This window comes from Myotis nattereri (genome assembly GCF_964212035.1).
Source record: "Myotis nattereri genome assembly, chromosome: 7".
Classification (NCBI taxonomy): domain Eukaryota; kingdom Metazoa; phylum Chordata; class Mammalia; order Chiroptera; family Vespertilionidae; genus Myotis; species Myotis nattereri.
Window position 1 is genome coordinate 10,390,158 of NC_138082.1, and position 20,649 is coordinate 10,410,806.

Sequence of the window (20,649 nt, forward strand, 5' to 3'; positions counted from 1 at the left end):
GATGTTGCAGTCAAGCACTATGTAAAGCGGCTACACTAAATGTTCTTCAAGCTCCTGTCCAAATCTGATATGCTATTAAATTATTGCTGTGAAAGGCCTATTTTATCAACACTACTACACCAGATAAGCACATTTTAACCATAGCAGAATGCATTGCATTTAGAAGAATCCAATTAACTGCAATCAAAATAGTTATTTCCCAGTAGCTAAGCTCTACTACCTAAGTGCTGAGATCCTTCACAGATGCAAACAAAAATAAGATACCAAACTACATATTCATGTATTCTGGATAGCTCAAATAGCCTATCAGGTTTGTTACTCGGGCCTGATACAAATATGCAACTCAGTGAATATTTTCTACAAGTGGGTCTAATTTCTAATCACTGTTGAATATACAGTAATGTAATAAATGCCAGGTGACGGTCTAAAAGCTCTAATTTACCTAGACTATACATGTATAATACAAACCATTTTTTCAGGTAGGGCTAAATATAGGTTTATAAGGCAAGCCAATTATTTTTCAACAGGTGACCTGGTTAGGGAATTTATAACAATTTATAAAATGCATTAGAGATACGTTTTATTTGCTCTTCTCAAATGTTCAGATGGCATTCTATTTGGGATAACATGAAACTGGATTATGTGTTTGCACAAATATACTAAATTCTGTGATTTATTAAACAGTTAAGAGGTTAGCCAGCTGGTGTGCTCCGTGGTTGAGCATTGACTCAGGAACTAAGAGGTCATGGCTCAATTCCTGGTCAGGGCACAGGATTGATCCCCAGTAAGGGGTGTGCAGGAGGCAGCAAATCGATGTCTCCCCTCTCTCTAAAAAAATCAATAAAAATAAAAAAACTTAAAAGGTTAAGCCCTCTAATAGAAACTAATTTGGTATTTTAAGTTTAAATATATAAGATATAAAGAAATGAAAGAAAAATAAACAAAATATACCAAACCTTAAGCAGAGAACATTTGGTTAGAGGAAAAACTGAAATTATCGATATAAATCAATTAAGAATTTTTGACGTGCCCATTTATTCAACATGACTGGGGAAGTGTCATATATATGCACCATACAGAAATATCAAGTTTTAAAAACACACACAGAACACTGAGCATTTAAGAAGGTATTGTGGCCTTAATTAAATCCCTAATTCAGAAGGCACTTCAGTAACTTTCAGTGCTTCAAAGTCACAATCATCACTGTACAGTACTGAAGAAAAATTTATTTGTTCCATATACAAACAATAATTTCCAGTATTATGCAAGAAAATCTTGTTTTGGCCATATTTTTTCTTTCTATACAATAAAAATAAAATGGAACATTAATAAGATTTTTACAAACATTTTGTTTATTTTAATGAAGCTGGTACAGACAATGTCCATTTAAAACCCAAATCCCAGGCCAAAAAGTACAAATAAAATCAAAAAGAGCAGTGTTCTGTTGCACACACTTCTGCATGAATAACTTTATTAACTGCTAATGAAAATTAAAACTTTTCTGGGATCTTCTGACAAGATTTTCCTTTACTCTTAAAATGCTTTATCTTCAGTGAAGCCATCTTTGGAGTTAGTCTTTACTCTCACCTCATCTGTCATCTTGACTCCAACCTGATATTCCTCTTTCTTTTGGTCCAGACCTTCAGATTTTAAAAGTAGCTTCAAGCTGAGAAAAGGTCATTTTTCCACAGTTCAGTTCTCTGAAAAACTTCCACCTCCCACTGAAAGTCATAGTCCAGGAGTGAAGCAATCACACGCTAGAACTTCAGGGCCAATTAGAAGTCATTATGAACACTTGCATTGGTCGACCTTATTTATCACAAGCCTGAAAATGCACAGTCCTGAAAAAGGTGGCCTCCCTGTGCACACACGTCATATTTCAAAGGGAGAGGGCACTATGAGGAGGCTGACGTTTGATCACCAAAAATCAGCACAATGAAAACAAACAATAATGAATAATGGGCACGAGAATTCAAATTACCAGATGTTTTAAAGAGATGGGGGCATCAGTTTTCAATTCCATTTTAACACCACATTACAAAAGAACTATTTTTAAAAATAAAAAAGGATTGAGGGAAAAGAAAAGAAAATAAAAAGAGTATCTAAACCGTTGAATGACCCCCTGTTTGTTCCTGATAAACTTCAATCACATCTTCTTCCTCCATTCCCAGCTGTAAGAGAAAAGAAAAATATTTTAGAATATAAAAGCACTGTTTTTTTAATTGGCTGCAATTATGTGGCCACAGTTTTAAAGAAAAAAGGATACAGAGGTGATCCAAGTTACACTGTTCTAAGACTAAGTAAGAGTCCTGGTTCCTTTAATCTAAAGGACACAGAGATGTGTCAATAAAGTCATTTATTATTTTGCTTAATCAATTTCATTTCCCAGCTTATTCACCATATAAAACTTAAGTGTTTATTGAACAGGACCTTAAAGGAGTTTAAAATCTAATGGAACATGTATTTAATCGTTTAACTAAGCCTGCCAGAGAGGCTCAGTTGGTTGAGCATCATCCTATACACCAAAAAGTTGCTGGTTCTATTTCCGGTCAGGACACATACCAGGACTGCAAGTTCAATCCCAGGTCAGGGCATGTACAAAAGGCAATCGATTGATATTTCTCTCTCACATTGATGTTCTCTCTCTCTCTCTCTTTCCCTTTCTCTCTCTAAACATCTCCTCTGGTGAGGATTAAAAAATAATAATGGTTTGCTGGGGCAGTGTGGCTCAGTAGTTGAGTACTGACCTATGAACCAGGAGGTCACGGTTCAATTCCCAGTCAGGGCACATGCCCAGGTTGCAGCTCAACCCCCAGTAGGGGGTATGCAGGAAGCAGCCAATTGAAGTTTCTCTCTCATCAATGTTTCTATCTATCACTCTCCTTTCTCCTCTAAAATCAATAAAAACTTTTTTTTTTTTTTTACACAAAATTAACACCACCCATAAAGGGCTTCATGTGCTCCAGATACTACACCCTGAGAAAGACACATCATCAATTATGTAGTATTGCATCCAAAAATGCATAACCCGCCCTAACCGGTTTGGCTCAGTGGATAGAGCGTCGGCCTACGAACTCAAGGATCCCAGGTTCGATTCCGGTCAAGGGCATGTACCTTGGTTGCGGAAACAATCCTGGTGGGGAGTGTGCAGGAGGCAGCTGATCGATGTTTCTCTCTCATTGATGTTTCTAATTCTCTCTCCCTCTCTCTTCCTCTCTGTAAAAAATCAATAAAATATATTCAAAAATGCATAGCCCGAATCCAGGACTTTCTGGAAAACAACTGATTTGTATTCCTTAAAATTATAAATGTAATGGAAGACAAAGAATAGCTGAGGAAATGTTCTAAATTAAAGATGACTAAAAAGGCACTTGAGTAAAATATGTTGACATGGAACTGGACAGGAGAAAATTTATTATAAAAGACATAATTGGGACAAATAACAAAATTAGCTTGTAGCTTAAAGTATTCTAATAGTATTAGTGTCCTGAATTTGATTAACAGTACTGTGGTTACATAAAATATACTTGTTCTTAAGAAATACACACTAAAATATTAAGTAGTAAAATATAAAACAAATAAATAAAATATTAAGTAGTAAATGGCCATGGCACATGCAACCTAATCCCCAGTGGTTCAAGGGATATATATATATGTACACTTATACATGGGAGGGAGGGGAGGAGAGGGAAGAATTAATAAGCAAAGGTGGAATGCTATTAAAACAGGTGAATCTAGGTGGGAGAATAAAATTTTTTGTACTACTCTTGCAACTTTTCTGTAAGTTGAAAATTATTTCAAAATAAAAACTTTTAAAAAGCCCTAGCTGGTGTGGCTCAGTAGATAGAGTGTCGGCCTGTGGACTGAAAGGTCCTGGGTTCAATTCCAGTCAAGGGCACATATCTGTGTTGCGGACTCAATCCCCTGTAGGAGGTGTGCAGGAGGCAGCCGATCAATGATTTTCTCTCATCATTGATATTTCTCTCTCTCCCTTTCCCTTCCTCCCTGAATTCAATAAAAATATGTCTTTAAAAAAAAAAAAACTTTAAAAAAGATGGAGACATGTTAAAAAGAACACAGACACCAACCGGAAGGGTCCCTCGCTGGCAAATAACCCACGAAGAATCTTCAGTTTTAAAGTATTTCCCCACAATTAAAAAGAAAAAATGGTAACTTTACAATGAATAAATCTAGCAGTTACCACCTTAAGTTACCAAAGTTAGTATTACCCCCAACAAGACAATGGTCACCATGTACTTCCTGGTGTGATGTACTCTCCAGTACACAGCTTCACTCTGTGCCACGCATACCAAAAATACAAACTGAATCTAATAATGAAGAAATGTCAGACAAATCCAAACTGAAGGAATATATAAACAAAACAAACCAGGTTATATGATAAAACAAAGACACAGAAGCACTTAAAAACATAAATCAAGGTGACATAGCCAAATATATTAATATATACTAAGTTTCTGTATCAAGTTCTCGAAATGGGTCAATAGTCAAAATCGAGCCCTGGCCAGGCAAGTGCACCAAATGGTTGCCAGTTCCATTCCCAGTCAGGGTACATGCCTGGATGCAGACTGGATCCCCGGTAGGGGGTTGCAAGAGGCAGCCAATCGATGCTTCCCTCTCACACTGATGTTTCTCTCTTTCCCTCTCCTGCTTTGCCTCTAAAATTCAGTAATAAAAAAAACTTTTTTTTAAAAAGTCAAAATCAAACCATAAAGGTCACCATCACCATGAAAGTGTATCAGAAATCTGCCAAATCAGAGGACCATCTGTCCATCTTCAAAAAGACAGTGTGTGTCTTCTGACGGCCTCATTTTACGTTCAACCTTTCTTTTTATTGGCACTTTGGAAGGCAACATATGGGAAGTTCAATTCAAAAGATTCTTTTTCTCTCTGACAAATGATATACCACTTAAATCAGAGAATATTCAAGAAGTGGGCAGTTTAATAACAACAACAAAAAAGAAGTGGGCAGTTTAATACCAGTGAACCAAATCATTCAATGCAGAATTTAAAATTTTTCTTAACTCAAAGAAGACATTTTACTCACTTCTTTTGGAGTGTGATTATCAGCAATTCTCTGACCTTCAAAGAGAAACCTGAGTGAATTCATTGGAACTCCCTAAAAAGGCAAAAAAAAAAATATATATATATATATATATATAAATATGTATACATACAAATCTTAGAGGAAATAAGAACTTTGATGCACAAAAAGCAAACATAAAAACTTTAACAGAACACACAGAACATAAAACTAGACAGCGAATCCTATCATAATCACAATTTATTGAGTGCTATTTGCTAGGTCCTCCCTGTTCCAAGTATTTGACCTACATAATCATAAATGTCTGTCACCTTATCTTCATTATACAGCTAAGGAATCAAAGGTATAGACAGGGTACAATAGCTAGCCAAAATTTAAGGCTAAATCTATTCTAAGCCTCTGCTCTGGACAACTATTTTATAGTTTCCTCTGAAATCTGTAAGCTAACATCTATCTATATCTATCATAATAAAAGCGTATATGCAAATCGACCAAACGACTAAAGAGCAGAACAACCGTCCAGACCTTCAGAACAGCTATGCTATGACATGCACTGGCACCAGGCAGGCCAGCCAAGGCAGGTGCAATGCGATTGGTCGGGGGGCCCCACCATCGCCCCATGATCGCCCCGCAGAGGGAGGCCCAGGCCAGCCAAGCGATCACACCCCACACCTGTTGCCCGCAGAGGGAGGCGACCGGTGTATGTGTGTGTGTGTGTGGGGGGGGGGGGGGCAACGCCACACAGATGGCAAGCAGTGGCAGTGGCGGGGGCGGGGCCAGCTACTGGCTTCCGGGGGAAGGAAAGCCCCAAGAGGCCCTGATCACCGACCAGGCCTAGGGACCCTACCCAAGGGGTTCCAGATTGCGAGAGGACACAGGCTGAGCTGAGAGGGACAGACACACACACACACACACACACACACACCACCACCGCCGTGCACGAATTTCGTGTGCACCAGGCCCCTAGTGAAAGATAAAATCAAAAATTGGATGCGCACCCTTACTATCTTCCAGCTACACAAGCAAAACTGGTTTTAAAAGATTAAATCATAGAAATTTGGTAAAGCACAGTAGCTATCCAGATAAACTACAATAAACCTGTGATGGCATACAGAGCACTGTAAATATCACAAAAAATATTAAAATATATTTTTCTAATCATTTGTTCAACAAAATAGCTGTAAGGAGAGAAATGCTAAGTTAAAGAGAAATAACTAATAAATACAAATCAAGAATTATTTATTTAGTCCACAAGTATTATGAAAGTCTTGCTCCATACCTAATATATTAAGATTTTCTGCTTAAACACCATCCCAAAAGCATCAAAAAATTAAAACTATCTTTCAATATGTACTATACCATAAGTATATAAGACCACACACACTTACCCTTCATTTCATTTTAAATTCTTTCCAGGGATATATTTTTTTTTTTTTAAATATATTTTATTGATTTTCTACAGAGAGGAAGGGAGAGAGATAGAGAGCTAGAAACATCGATGAGAGAGAAACATCGATCAGCTGCCTCCTGCACATCTCCCACTGGGGATGTGCCCGCAACCCAGATATGTGCCCTTGACCGGAATCGAACCTGGGACCTTTCAGTCCGCAGGCCGACGCTCTATCCACTGAGCCAAACCGATTTCGGCCCAGGGATATATTTTTAAAAATAAGTTTAGTCCTGACTGGTTTGGCTCAGTGGATAGAGTGTCGGACTGAAGGGTCCCAGGTTCAATTCCTATCAGGGGCATGTGCCCGGGTTGCGAGCACACCCCCAGTAGGAGATGTGCAGGAGGCGCCTGATCGATGTTTCTCTCTCATCGATGTTTCTAACTCTCTATCCCTCTCCCTTCCTCTCTGTAAAAAACCAATAAAATATATTTTAAAAAAAATAAATAAGTTTAACTGACAAAGGCGGAATATGCTTTGATTTTAATTTAATTATAGGATCTTTTTGAAAAAGAAGTATTATATTGTGCTGGGGTCAAAAAAGTTCCTATATGCCCTAGTCAGTTTGGCTCAGTCGACAGAGTGTTGGCCTGTGGACTGAAGGGTCCCGGGTTCGATTCTGGTCAAGGGCATATGCCTGGGTTGCGGGTTCGGTCCTGAAGGAGGCAGCTGATCAATGATTCTCTCTCATCATTGATGTTTCTTCTCTCTCTCTCTCTCTCCCTTCCTTCCTCTCTGAAATCAATAAAAAATATATATATTTTTTAAAGTTTATACACAAACCAATCAATAAATGTGAAATGGAGCTAGGCCAGCATGGCTCAGTGGTTGAGCATCAACCTATATATCAGGTCACAGTTTGATTACTGGTCAGGGCACATGCCCAGGTTATGGGCTCGATCCCCAATGTGAGGCATGCAGGAGGCAGCCAATCAATGATTCTCTTTCATCATTGATGTTTCCCTCTCTTTCCTTTCTCTCTTCCTCTCTGAAATCAATAAAAAAAGCATTAAAAAAAAAAACCGCTGAAAATGATTCTAAGTTGTTGTTATATTTTAATTATCTCCCCAAACCTAGCACCTTCCATAAACTTGAGCTTTGTAAATTACTTCTTTACTTTGTGCTGTTTTTCCTCAATAATCAACATCCTGGTCTATAGATGGGGTAAAAAGACTATATAATTTTCTTCAGAATTGTTGTGAGGATTAAGTACAATGTTTCTTATTTCTGAGTACCTAGCACAGCACAGTTAATGCAAGTTCCTTTTCCCTGGTGAACACTCAATTTTAGCTTTCATCACCATTTTTACAAATGTGAACCAGTTGAGCCCCAATTAATAAGATTTTAATGGGTTTAACAATTAACATCAAGAACAGGAGAGAGAAATGTTAACTGTTTTACTTATCCTAACACCTAATTGATCTCTTTTTCTTCTAGCAAAAGTGATTTTTACTTAAGTTACTGATTTAAACTGTAAAAAGAAACCCTCCAGAAAACCTACAATACCTGAGCTAATAATATCATGTAACACAATTCAATTATTAAAACATATCTTGGTGTCTCCTCTATACAGATGGTCCCCAACTTACGATTTTTTGACTTTATGATGGTCCAACAGTGATGATATGGGTGCAGTAGAAGCTGTACAGTTCAACCTTGAACAAATGGGTTTGAGCTTCTCGAGTCCAATTATACACGAATCTTTTTCAATAAATGTGTACAGTATTATAAATATATTTCCTCATGATTTTCTTTATGATTTTTTTCTCTAGCTTGCTTTTATTATAAGAATACAGTATAACCCTGGCCAGTTTGGCTCAGTGGATAGAGCGTCAGCCTGCGGACCGAGGAGTCCCAGGTTCAGGGCATGTACCTTGGTTGCAGGCTCCTCCCCAGCCTGGGCCCTGGTCAGGACTCCTGCAGGAGGGAACCAATCAATGTGTTTCTCTCACATCAATGTTTCTCTCTGTCTTTCTCTCTCTCTTCCATTCTCTCTAAAAATCAGTGGAAAAATATCCTCGGGTGAGGATTAACAAAAACAAACACACACAAAATAAATAAATAAAGGTGATTACGTAAATATTTTTTAAAAAAAGAATACAGTATATAATACAGATAACATACAAAATAATCCCTGTGTTGTTCAAGGGTCAACTGTACTTCAAAATTTGAATTTTGATCTTTTCCCAAGCTAGTGATATGCAGTACAATACTCTCACGATGCTGGGCAGCAGCAACAAGCTGTAGCTCCCAGTCAGTAAGGCGAACATGAGGGTTAAGTGTACTGTGTTGCCACGTTTAAGATAGGCTATAATAAGCTATGACTTTCAATAGATTAGGTGTATTAAATGCCTTTTTGACTTACAATATTTTCAACTAATGATCAGTTTATTGGGACACAACCCCATTTTAAGGAGCATCTATATATTAATTCCAAGTACACTTATTTTTTTTAATGTATTTTGTTAATAATGATAATGGGTAACATTTACTGAACATTTTTAGGCATCATGTTAAACGCTTTATGTAGGTCATCTTATTTCATCTTCATGGGGTAGGCACTGTAATAGTCCCATTTTTCTAAGGGGAAAACAAGGCACATAACTTGTTCTTGATCCCATAGTCAAACAGTGATGGAGCCCGAATTTGAATCTAGAAAGGTTAAAGGAATTTGTTATTGATCTAACTCATAAAGGCCAGAATCTCTGAGAATCTGGTATTCCTAAATTAAACAGACTTCTGTATGATTATTTAAAAGAGAAAATCCCTTAATACTGAAAGCATAGAATGCAATTAGCAGTTATTGGTAGTACTATACATAAAATAAAGTATTGCCCTAGCCGGGTGCTCAGTGGTTAGAGCAGACCAAGGCTGGAAGGGTCTTAGGTCAAGGGCATATACTTCAGCTGCAGACTCAATCCCCAGCCCCAGCCAGGGTGTGTGCGGGAGGCAACTGATAGATGTGTCTCTCTCACATAGATGTTTCTCTCTCTGTCCCTCTCCCTCCCTCCCACTCTCTCTAAAAATCAATGGAAAAAATATCCTCAAGCCCTAGCTGGTTTGGCTCAGTGGATAGCGCGTTGGACTGCAGACTGGAAGGCCCCGGGTTCAATTTCGGTCAAGGGCACATGCTCGGGCTGCAGGCTCGATCCCCCAGTGGGGGGCCTGCAGGAGGCAGCCGGTCACTTCCTCTCTGAAATCAATAAAAATATATTAAAAAACAAAACTCACAAATGAATAATAACTGCTACTTTAAAAAAATATATATATATCCTCAGGTGAGGATAACAAAAACAAAACAAAAAGATAATTAATAGTAAATTTAACATATGACTAAACATTTCGTGGTTACAAACAAGGAAATTTAATAGTGATCACCAAAATGCACTTGCCTTTATTACATACACTGGTAAGCCATAAAGATAAATGAATGACATATAAAGCATTGTATTTACCACAATAACATACAAACCTGTCTTTGACAGTATGATTCTTTGAGTTTCTTGAGATGTGTTGTCATTTTCACTTTGAAGTGAATCTCACTGCTATCCTAAGGAGATACAAGAAAAAAATTACCCTTCTTTGTGTAAATTATTAGCTTTACTTGAAACAAATAATTTAATTACACAAATAGAAGCAAACCTTGTCACCTGTATTTTCCCACCAAAGTATTTTTTATTATTCATAACAGGTGTTATTAAAACACTCTAATCATTACTCTATACCCATTTCCAAATAAACTTAATATAACAAACATAAAGACAATCTGTCTTGAGTTTTTAAGTTAGCAGTGTAAGTAAAAGCATGTATATCAAAGAATACATTCCTTCATAATTGCATGTCCATCCTATATATGTAAAATAAAAGCTGAATTATTACAAACCCCTCCTCAAAGCAACTCAAAACAAAAAGTACCTCCCCCGACAACTGAAGTCACTGAACTATACACTCTAAAATGGATTTTATGGTACTTGAATTATATCTTTAAAATTTTTCAGAATAAGAAATCACAGTAAATGAGAATATGAACATGTAATCAATATGAACATGTAGACCAAAAATTACAGCTCACTGATAATCAGAGAAATGTAAAATTAACAAAACATCTTTACCACCTGGCCCATGTGGCTCAGTGGTTGAACGTTTATCTACAAACCAGGAGGTCACAGTTCCTTCTTCCTTCCTCTCTGAAATCAATAAAAATATTTTTTTTAAAAAAGAAGCCTGGCCCACATGTCCCAGTGGTTCAGAGTCAACCTATGAACTAGAAGGTCATGGCTCGATTCTAATCAGGGCATATGCCCAGGTTGCAGGCTCGATCACCAGGAGGGAGAGCGTGCAAGAGGCAGCTGACCAATGATTCTCTCTCATCATTGATGTTTCTCTTTCTCTCTCTCTCTCTCTCTCTCTCCCTCTGTCTCTCTCCCCCCCCCCGCCCCCCCCCCGCCCCTTCCTCTCTGAAATCAATAATAGTTTTTAAAAAAGAAGACGACAAGAACCAAGCAAGGTCTTGTTGTCTTGCCAGTCAGAATTTTTCCTGTGTCAGAAATTATTCACATATTCAAGGAGAGTCAACAAAGAAAAATAACGAAACTCACCTGTCCAATGACTTTGAGTTTAATGTATTCTCCTTCCTTCTTATCCCCCAAGTCCTCAGTTGAAGGTTTTGCCTCCTGAAAGAAAAGTACTTTTAAAGATAAAAGTTCCTACATGCTACTTTCATTTCTTACTTATGACTACCCATTATTTTAGCTCAGGGTACAAAATAAGCACTTGAGAATACAAACAACATGTATTTTCTTGGCTAGTCAATTAAGCAAAAATATCCTAAGTCAATTACTGGCCCAAACACAAGTTTACTAGAAATCAAGAAAGAGGTCTGTTATCATATCCTGCAGTAGCTTGGAAATTTTCAATTGGCCACGAAATTATCCACTTATTTAAATATATACTCCATTATTTGTAACAATTTCAAACTGCTAATCCACACTTGATAAGAATATAACAAATGATACTGTATTTTACAAGTAAAATCACAAGGCCATTACCTGTGTATCTCAGGCTGGTAATAACTTAAAACTAGTAAGTTTTCTTTTATTTTTTTAATTAAATCTTTATTGTTCAGATTATTACACTGGTTCCTCTTTTTCCCCCCCATAACTCTCCTCCACCCAGTTCCCACGCCACCCTCCGCCCTCACTCCCCACCCACTGTCCTCATCCATAGGTGCACGATTATTATCCAATCTCTTCCCGCACCCCCCACACCCCTTTCCCCCCGCAAGAATAGTCAGTCCATTCCCTTTCTATGTCCCTGATTCTATTATAATCACCAGTTCATTCTGTTCATCAGATTATTTATTCACTTGATTTTAGATTCACTTGTTGATGTGTATTTGTTGTTCATAATTTTTATCTTTACCTTTTTCTTCCTCTTCCTCTTCTTAAAGGATACCTTTCAGCATTTCATATAATACTGGTTTGGTGGTGATGAACTCCTTTAGCTTTTTCTTATCTGTGAAGCTCTTTATCTGGCCTTCAATTCTGAATGATAGCTTTGCTGGATAAAGTAGTCTTGGTTGTAGGTTCTTGGTATTCATCACTTTGAATATTTCTTGCCACTCCCTTCTGGCCTGCAAAGTTTCTGTTGAGAAATCAGCTGACAGTCGTATGGGTACTCCCTTGTAGGTAACTGACTGTCTTTCTCTTGCTGCTTTTAAGATTCTCTCTTTGTCTTTTGCTCTTGGCATTTTAATTATGATGTGTCTTGGTGTGGTCCTCTTTGGATTCCTTTTGTTTGGGGTTCTCTGAGCTTCCTGGACTTGTAAGTCTATTTCTTTCACCAGGTAGGGGAAGTTTTCTGTCATTATTTCTTCAAATAGGTTTTCAATCTCTTGCTCTCTCTCTTCTTCTGGCACCCCTATAATTCGGATGTTGGTGTGCTTGAAGCTGTCCCAGAGGCTCCTTACACTATCTTCGTATTTTTGGGTTCTTTTTTCATTTTGCTTTTCCGGTTGGGTGTTTTTTGCTTCTTCGTATTTCAAATCTTTGACTTGATTCTTGCGATCCTCTGGTCTGCTGTTGGGAGTCTGTATAATATTCTTTATTTCAGTCAGTGTATGCTTAATTTCTAGTTGGTCCTTTATCACAACATCGAGGGTCTCACTAGATTTCTTGAGGGTCTCATTAAGTTTATCGGTGGTTTCTAGAAAATTCTTGAAAAACCTTAAAAGTGTGGTTTTGAACTCTATATCCAGTCGTTTGCTTTCCTCCATTTCTGTCATTTGTGACCTGTTTCTTTGTCTCCGCATTTTTTATGCTTCGCTGTGTCGATAGAGTGGCTCTGTGCTAAGTGTCCTATAGGGCCCAGTGGCTCAGCCTCCCCAATTGCCTGAGGTAGACACTCTTGGTGCACCCCCTGTGGGCTTTGTGCAGTCTTCTTGTAGTTAAGCCTTGATTGTTGTAGGTAACACTGGGAGGATTTGACCTCCAAGCCAATTGGCTGTGAGAATCAGCCGCGTCTACAGTGGGAGAACTTCTGTGCTGAAGACACCCTTCTGAGGCAAGACTTGCTTCAGTGGGGCTTTGGTGCTCACTGAGTCTGTCCCCTGAGTGTGTCCCTTATGGATCTGAGGAGTTGTAATTGGATGGTCCCACTCTGACCACTGGGTACATTGGCTCTTGGATCTAAGGAGGTGCTAATCTAGCCTCTGCCTGAGGCTACCCAGCGGAAGCCAGCTGTAAAACAATGCACATTGCCCTGGGGCCTTGGGACAGCTGCAGTTTGTTAACCAGACAGTCCCGTTTCTCCCGTATGAGTCAGGGTCCCCAGAGACTCGCCTGGAACTGGAGCTCAGAGCCTGAGACTCCCTCCTGATTGAAAAAGACAATCATGTCCTCAGCCGCCAGACCTCTCTGCATGCACCTCCGCACCTTTGTATTTTACTTCTGCACTGCACGTCCTCTGAGTCTCAGTATGCTTTTCTCTTTCCTTCTAGTTGTAGAATTTCCACTCAGCCAGCCTTCCTGTGGTTCTGGATGATGTTCGTTCCGTCTTTTAGTTGTATTTTTGAAGTGGTTGTGCGAGGCAGCAATCTCTGGTGTTTACCTATGCTGCCATCTTGGTTTCTCCGTAAATTTTCTTTAACATTCAAAATTTAACTGAACCTATTAAACTAGAAGTAGCTTTTAACATGAAGATATAGGTTAGTGTCTAGGAAAATACTTAGATAACAGAATTGACTTCATTAGTGTGAATCCTTCCTTGCCTCTTTGCATTCTGCAGAACTTTCAACATTTGCTGACTACTGCATATTACAGCAGCAGGCAAAATTAACCTTGTTTATTGAGACAGTATTTCACCTGAAAACTAGAAGACTGTCTTAAACATAGTCTCACCACCACATTTCTATGAATCTGTATTCCTAGAAAACAGCTGCTTTTTCCTTTAAGTATCTACAGAGGGCAAGGACAGCTTATTCCATGCAGTGAAGAGCAACAAAGCCCCGAGTTCTCTTTTACTACTGGGAGGAGTGTTAGTAAAGAAGCTTTGTGTAAGTGAGCACAAAGAAGAATCCAGCCCCAGCCCCAGCCCCAGCCCCAGCCCCAGCAGAAGTCAGTCAGCACAATAGGGAGCATTTTGCTCCAGTATTTCCTAGATAGGGTAGCTACAGAGGCTGCTCAGGACAAGAGTTCTTTCCCCGCCATCGTCCACAGGCTTCAGAACTCTTTCTACAGCACAGCTGCTCTTATTGTGTAACTACCCCAATCAAAAAGTATTAGTAGCTTCCAGTACTTTAAGGTATAGAATTAAACCCCACAGCCCCGCATTGAGTTCCTCCACTGCAAGCTCAACTCTCACTTTTTTCTCTTACCACTTTCTTTACAAACCCAAGGAGTCGGTTACATTGGACTCTTTATTTACTGTTCCCCAAAAACGCCCCTCAGCATTTCTCCACGTTCCACCCTTTGAGGTTTCTGTTTCCTTTACTAGGAATATATATATCTTCCCTCAGCCTCTCTTGAAATCATCTCAGGGAAATGCACCCCTCATCATCTGAAGTCCAGTATTTAAAAAACACTCTGAGGAACCAAAGCATGCCTCAACCTTCCAAATGGGATTAATATTTTCCTTTAATGCTCTCATTTGCAACCTATTCATATCTTTTATACCATTTATTCTCAATTAAAAATACTCCCCCTTCAATCGGCTTCTCTACTTTTTGTCCTCATCTTTTTCACCAAACTTCGTACAAGAGTACAGTGGGGCCTTGACTTACGAGTTTAATTCGTTCCGAGACCGAGCTCGTTAAGCAGCTCGTTAACTCAAATTACTCTGTCAACTCAATGCAAAAAATCGGCCGAGAGACAGCTGGTATCTCAAAAAACTCATTAGTCAGGACACTCATAAGGCAAGGCCCCACTGTACTCAACAAGAAAAGACAACCCAATTAAAAGATGGGCAGAGGACCTGAATAGACACTTCTCCAAAGAGGACATACAGCCGAAACTGGTTTGGCTCAGTGGATAGAGCGTCTGCCTGCGGACTGAAAGGTCCCAGGTTCGATTCCGGTCAAGGGCATGTACCTGGGTTGCGGGCACATCCCCAGTAAGAGATGTGCAGGAGGCAGCTGATCGATGTTTCTCTCTCATCGCTGTTTCTAACTCTCTCTCTCTCTCCCTTCCTCTCTGTGAAAAAATCAATAAAATATATTTTTTTAAAAAAAGAGGACATACAGATGGCCAAGAGACATGAAAAAAATGTTCAACGTCCCTCGTTATCAGAGAAATGCAAACTAAAATGATAATGGCTACCATTAATAAATCAACAAACAAGTGCTGGTGAGGATGTGGAGAAAAAGGAACCTAGTACACTGCTGCTGGAATGTAGACTGGTACAACCACTATGGAAAAGTGTGGAGTTTCCTCAAAAAAATAAAAACAGCCCTGGCTGGTTTGGCTCAGTAGATAGAGCATTAGCCTGCGGACTGAGGGGTCCCAGGTTCGATTCCAGTAAAGGGCACATACCCGGGTTAGGGGGTGTGCAGGAGGCAGCCAATCAATGATTCTCTCAGCACTGATGTTTATGTTTCTGTCTCTATCTCTCTCTCCCTCTCCCTTCCTCTCTGAAATCAGTAAGAATATATTAAAAAATAAATAAAAATAAAAATGGGCCCTAGCCAGTTTGGCTCAGTGGATAGAGTGTCAGCCTGTGGACTGAAGAGTTCCAGATTCAATTCTGGTCAAGGGCACTGCCTAGGTGGCAGGCTCAATCCCCAATGTGGGGTGTGCAGGAGGCAACCAATCAATGAATCTCTTCCATCGTTATGTTTCTCTCTCTCTCTCCCTCTCCCTTCCACTCTGAAATCAATAAAAACATAAAAAAATTAAAAATGGAACTATTTGGCCCACTTCTAGGAATATATCCTAAGAAGCCAGAAACACTGATCAGAAAGAATATACGCACCCCGATGTTTCTAGCAGTATTATTTACAATAGCTAAGATCTGGAAATAGCCCTAGTACCCATCAGTAGATGAATGGATTAAACACTGTGGTACATTTACATAATGGAATGCTATGCAGCTGTAAAAAAGAAGGTTCTCGCCGTAACTGGTTTGGCTCAGTGGATAGAGCGTTGGCCTGCAGACTGAAAGGTCCCAGGTTCGATTCTGGTCAAGGGCATGTACCTTGGTTGCAGGCACATCCCCAGTAGGAGGTGTGCAGGAGGCAGCTGATCGATGTTTCTAACTCTCTATCCCTCTCCCTTCCTCTCTGTAAAAAAAAAAAAAGAAGGTTCTCTTACCTTCTGAGACAGCATGAAGGGGCTGAAGAGTATTGTGCTAAGTGAAATAAGTCAGTTAGAGAAAGACAAGTATCACATTATCTCACTTATATGTAGAATCTAATGAATAAAATAAACTGATGAACAAAAAATATCCAGAGACAATGAAGATCCATAGACTGACTTATTTCAAAGAAAAGGGCTGGGGGAAGAGATTAACCAATGACCCTATATACATATATGTAGAGCTCATGGACAGACATAGTATGGGGGAGGCCTGGAGAGGATATGGGAGCTGGATGGAGGGGCTCAATGGGGGTAAAGGAGGGACATCTATAACATTTTCAACAGTAAAGAAAAATGTTAAAAAAAAAAATAAGAGTATTCAGTACTTGCTTTCTCTACTTTCTCTCTCAACCCACTTTAATCTGGCTTATCTCTCACCATTCCACCGGACATTGCTCTCACCAACATTACTAGTTCAACTCCTTATTGCTAAATACAATGGATAATTTCAAATCTCATCTTTAACTCCCTAACATAACAAACATGTCTTCCTTGATGACTTCCTTCCTTGAAAATTCTCTACCTTTGGCCTCCAAGATTCCATTCTCTCCTCCTCTTGGCCATTTCCTTAAATGCTGGTGCTCCTGTGGATTCCATGTCTTCAATTCCCTGCTTTTTTTGGTCTCCCTGGATGGCCCATGATTCCAACTACCTCTAAGACACAGGCATACCTCATCCTATGGCACTTTCTAGATGTTCTTTTTTATAAACTGAAGGTAAAACCTTCCACCAGCAAAATATTACAAGTTATTTTACTTCAGTTGTGTGGGACAAAACTGGCAATATCTCTAACATGTGCCTGTACTAATAACTGTTATCATTCTCTCCAACCTGACAATTTTCTGAGTTTCACTCATTTATAAAAGTGCTTGACTAGCTCCACTTTGGATGTCCCATGGTTATATCACTGCTGTTACTTTTAACTCCAGCTCCTGAAAACCATAATCAAAGGAAAATTCTACAACTCCCTCTGGATTCACAATTGCAATAAATTACTACCATACATTCAATTGCACACAACAGAAACTTGGAGATTCTCTCTTAAATCTCACACTTATTCATCATTCTGACAATTCTTACTGGCTCTCAAGTCTATCCCATTCTCTCCAAGCCATTGCCTTACTTCAGGCACTCATTGTTGCCCATTAACATTACTGCAACAGCATACCAGGCATACGGTCTTGCTCCCTCCAATTAATTCTCCAAACTACCACCAAAGCCATCACTCTAAAATGTAATCCAATCTGCCCAGAAATCTCAGGGTTAAATTCCAGCTCCTTAGCTGACATACGTTGGTCCCTCCAGTGATGGTCTGTCTAGCAATACAGCCTTATTCTCCTCTCTCTCTTGCTAATACTATCCTTTGCTCTAGCCATACTGAACTATCTACAATTTCTTGAACATGGCACACTCTACCTTATCTCTACTATCTCTGTACATACTAATTCCCTCTGCTTGGAATGCTCTTTCCTATGCTATTCCCCTTTCAAGACCACTCAGGCATCACTTCTTCAAAATTATGTCCCTGCTCACTTGCCTAAATGTTCTCACACTACTTACTTTTATCCTTTATAACCACATATTTAAATATCTGTATCTCCCAGCAGATTCTATTGGTATGCCTTACTCTTCTTGATATTTCTAGTCAAATAAAGTGCAAAGAACTTTGAAGATAGTCAATGTGCTTGTTAAATAAATTAATGTTTTCTGTGACCATTTTGAATGTCCTATCTTCCTTACAAGTCTACAAGGAGAGAATCCAAGTTTTTTCATCTTTATAATCTCTACTAGAGGCCTGGTGCATGTAATTCCTGCATGGGTAGGGTCCCTAGGCCTGGCTGGCAATCAGGGCCAATATGTGGGGCAACTGGCTGGGCAATCGGGGGGCCCCCACTGGCACCCGCCTTGACTGGCCTGGGGTTTGCGGGCTGGGGGCAGCTCCTGCGTTGAATGTCTGCCCCCTGGTGGTCAGTGCACGTCACAGCGACCAGTTGTTCAGCCATTAAGTCAATTGGCATATTAGGTTTTTATTATATAGGATAGTGTCAGGCAAACGCTAGGCAATTCTTTAATGTTGTTGAATTAAGCTGATTAATATTTTCTGTACCAATCTTACTAATGCTTCATACTTCTACTGTACACACTAGTCAGTCCAAACAAAAATTCTTTCAGTTTTTTATATTCACCATTGGGTAAGAGAAAATTCACTTCAATTTCGTAAGAATATGTAAATGCTATGATTTGAAATTTCCAAAAGTGTGCTGCCAATTTCCCTAGTCACTCACTCCACTTTGGTGATCTCTTCCCAACTCTGAAGCACTGTAATAATGTGCCTGTGCCCCTTGCTTAATAGCCCCATGCTTGCCTAATGCTGTATTCCAACTTTTCATGTGCTTTTTTTCCTTTGATGGACTAGTCTGGAAAATGAGGTGATCTTGGACAAAAACACCAAGTCTGTCTCCAGTAATCTCAGTGTCTTTTGTATGATGCCTTTCCCTCTCCCCCCTGTAAGAAAGCAGCCAGTGCAGAATGGTATGGCACACTAGTTACAAAACAGTGAAAGCATTCAGCACTGGGTCTGGGGCACTAGGTCATCAGAGAAAAGAGAATCCCAGAGAGCTCTGGTCGGTTTGGCTGTAAAAAATACACAGCCCCAGAGCAGAAGAAACTGGTAATGGAAGGAAAAGTAAATGTATATGCAAGATCAAAGAGAAGAACTGGAAATCTCCACATTTTCAGATATGTGCCATCCACAGAATGAATCATGGTAACTGGAATGATGAAGGAATTTATCAGACACTACCCACTATCAACTCTTCTTTCCAAGACATAGATGGAGCCTGACTGGCGTGGCTCAGTGGTTGAGCATCAACCTATGAATCAGGAGGTCATGGTTCGATTCCCAGTCCAGGAATGTACCCGGCTTGCGGGCTCAATCCCCAGTATGGGTGGTGCAGAAGGCAGCCAATTTTTGATTCTCGCTCATCATTAATGTTTCTATTTCTATCTCTCTCCCTTCCTCTCTAAAATCAATAAAAAATATATTTAATTTTAAAAAATACATAGATGGAACAGCTTGGAAATAGAAGACATCTAAGGATCTGAAAAGAAAACTAGACTGGAGAGGATGGAAAACACAGCAATCTTCATTTACAAATGTTCAAAATTCATGAGAAGGATTTTATTGTGCAATTTCAAAGTCAAAAGAACAAGAACTCTGCTTAAAAGCATTCTGGCAATTAGAATGTTGACAATTCAATCAACTGGAGAGAGAGAGCATCAAATTTAACTACTACCCCCAATCTGTCACTGACCCTTCCAATTGTACAAGGATTGTTCATTCTTCTGAAACGGGTGATTTGGGGGAAAACCCAAAAACCTAAAATACATTTACTCTTATTTGATGGCATTAACAGATGTTTGTTTGTTTAAGTCTTTTGTAAAAATATGTTTTCATTGAATCTAGAGAAAGGGAGAGAGAGGGGGGGGGGGGAGGGAGGGAGAGAGAAACCAATCAGTTGCCTCCAGTACACACACCACAATCTAGGATCTAACCCACAACCTGGGTATGTGCCCTGACCAGGAATCGAACTGGCGACCTTTTATTGCATGGGATGACACTCAACCAAGCCACACCAGCCAGGACAGATCTGTTCATTTCTCAAGGTGTGACAATAGTATCCTGGTTATGTTAAAAGAAAACGTCATTTATCTCATACTTCAGTGGGTATAACACAATTCTAAAAACACAAAAATACATATATACTTTCATTTTTATGCTCCATATATTCACACTTGATGAGACACTACTAGAGATTTACAATGAAACTGACCAGATTTAGCTCCGTAGCCTCAATGTTTAGTAAAGTTGTCAAGATACTGGATCTTCTGGAAATTTACATGCAATCCTAGAACTGTGGTTAAATGCTAGATATGCACAGCCAACTTCTCAGGAACTAAAAATTATAGCTAAACTGGTTTTGTAAAACCTCCTCTTGGAGCCTAGACTATGGATCTATGCAAAACCTGGAACAAGTTTGTTTCAGTGTATCCAAAAGTACTAGCAAACAGACTTAGAGGTGTGGCAGACTTTGTTAATCACCTATCTGATATCCATTTCTCCTTTCTTACAAAGGGAAGCCTAAATCTGGCCAGCTAAAAAACATACTTCTCACCCTAGCCAGTTTGGTTCAGTGGACAATGTCGAACTGAAGGGTGGCGGATTTGGTTCCAGTCTAGAGCACTTACCTCAGTTGCAGGCTCGATCCCTGGCCCTGGTCAGGTCACCTGT

At 39.4% G+C, this 20,649-nt stretch overlaps 2 protein-coding genes across 3 annotated transcripts in view; one reads left to right on the forward strand and one right to left on the reverse strand.

Annotated features, from left to right (window-relative positions):
* Positions 1 to 1,512, forward strand: part of KIAA2012 — a 97,317-nt gene extending 95,805 nt beyond the window's left edge. Inside the window, exon 19 of the mRNA XM_081095353.1 lies at positions 1 to 1,512. The gene's annotated coding sequence lies outside the window, so the exon portion shown is untranslated.
* The window catches only part of SUMO1 (small ubiquitin like modifier 1), a 27,804-nt gene continuing 8,363 nt past the window's right edge, over positions 1,209 to 20,649 (reverse strand). The window contains exons 2-5 of one of the 2 annotated variants that reach the window (XM_081095355.1): positions 11,109 to 11,183; positions 9,983 to 10,060; positions 5,066 to 5,100; positions 1,209 to 2,171 (exon numbers count right to left, since the gene is read on the reverse strand). In XM_081095355.1, the coding sequence (XP_080951481.1) occupies positions 2,147 to 2,171; positions 5,066 to 5,100; positions 9,983 to 10,060; positions 11,109 to 11,183 (213 nt within the window). In that variant the 3' untranslated portion in view covers positions 1,209 to 2,146. Of the gene's footprint in view, positions 2,172 to 5,065; positions 5,138 to 9,982; positions 10,061 to 11,108; positions 11,184 to 20,649 lie in introns of both variants that reach the window. The other variant, XM_081095354.1, reaches the window with a different exon arrangement.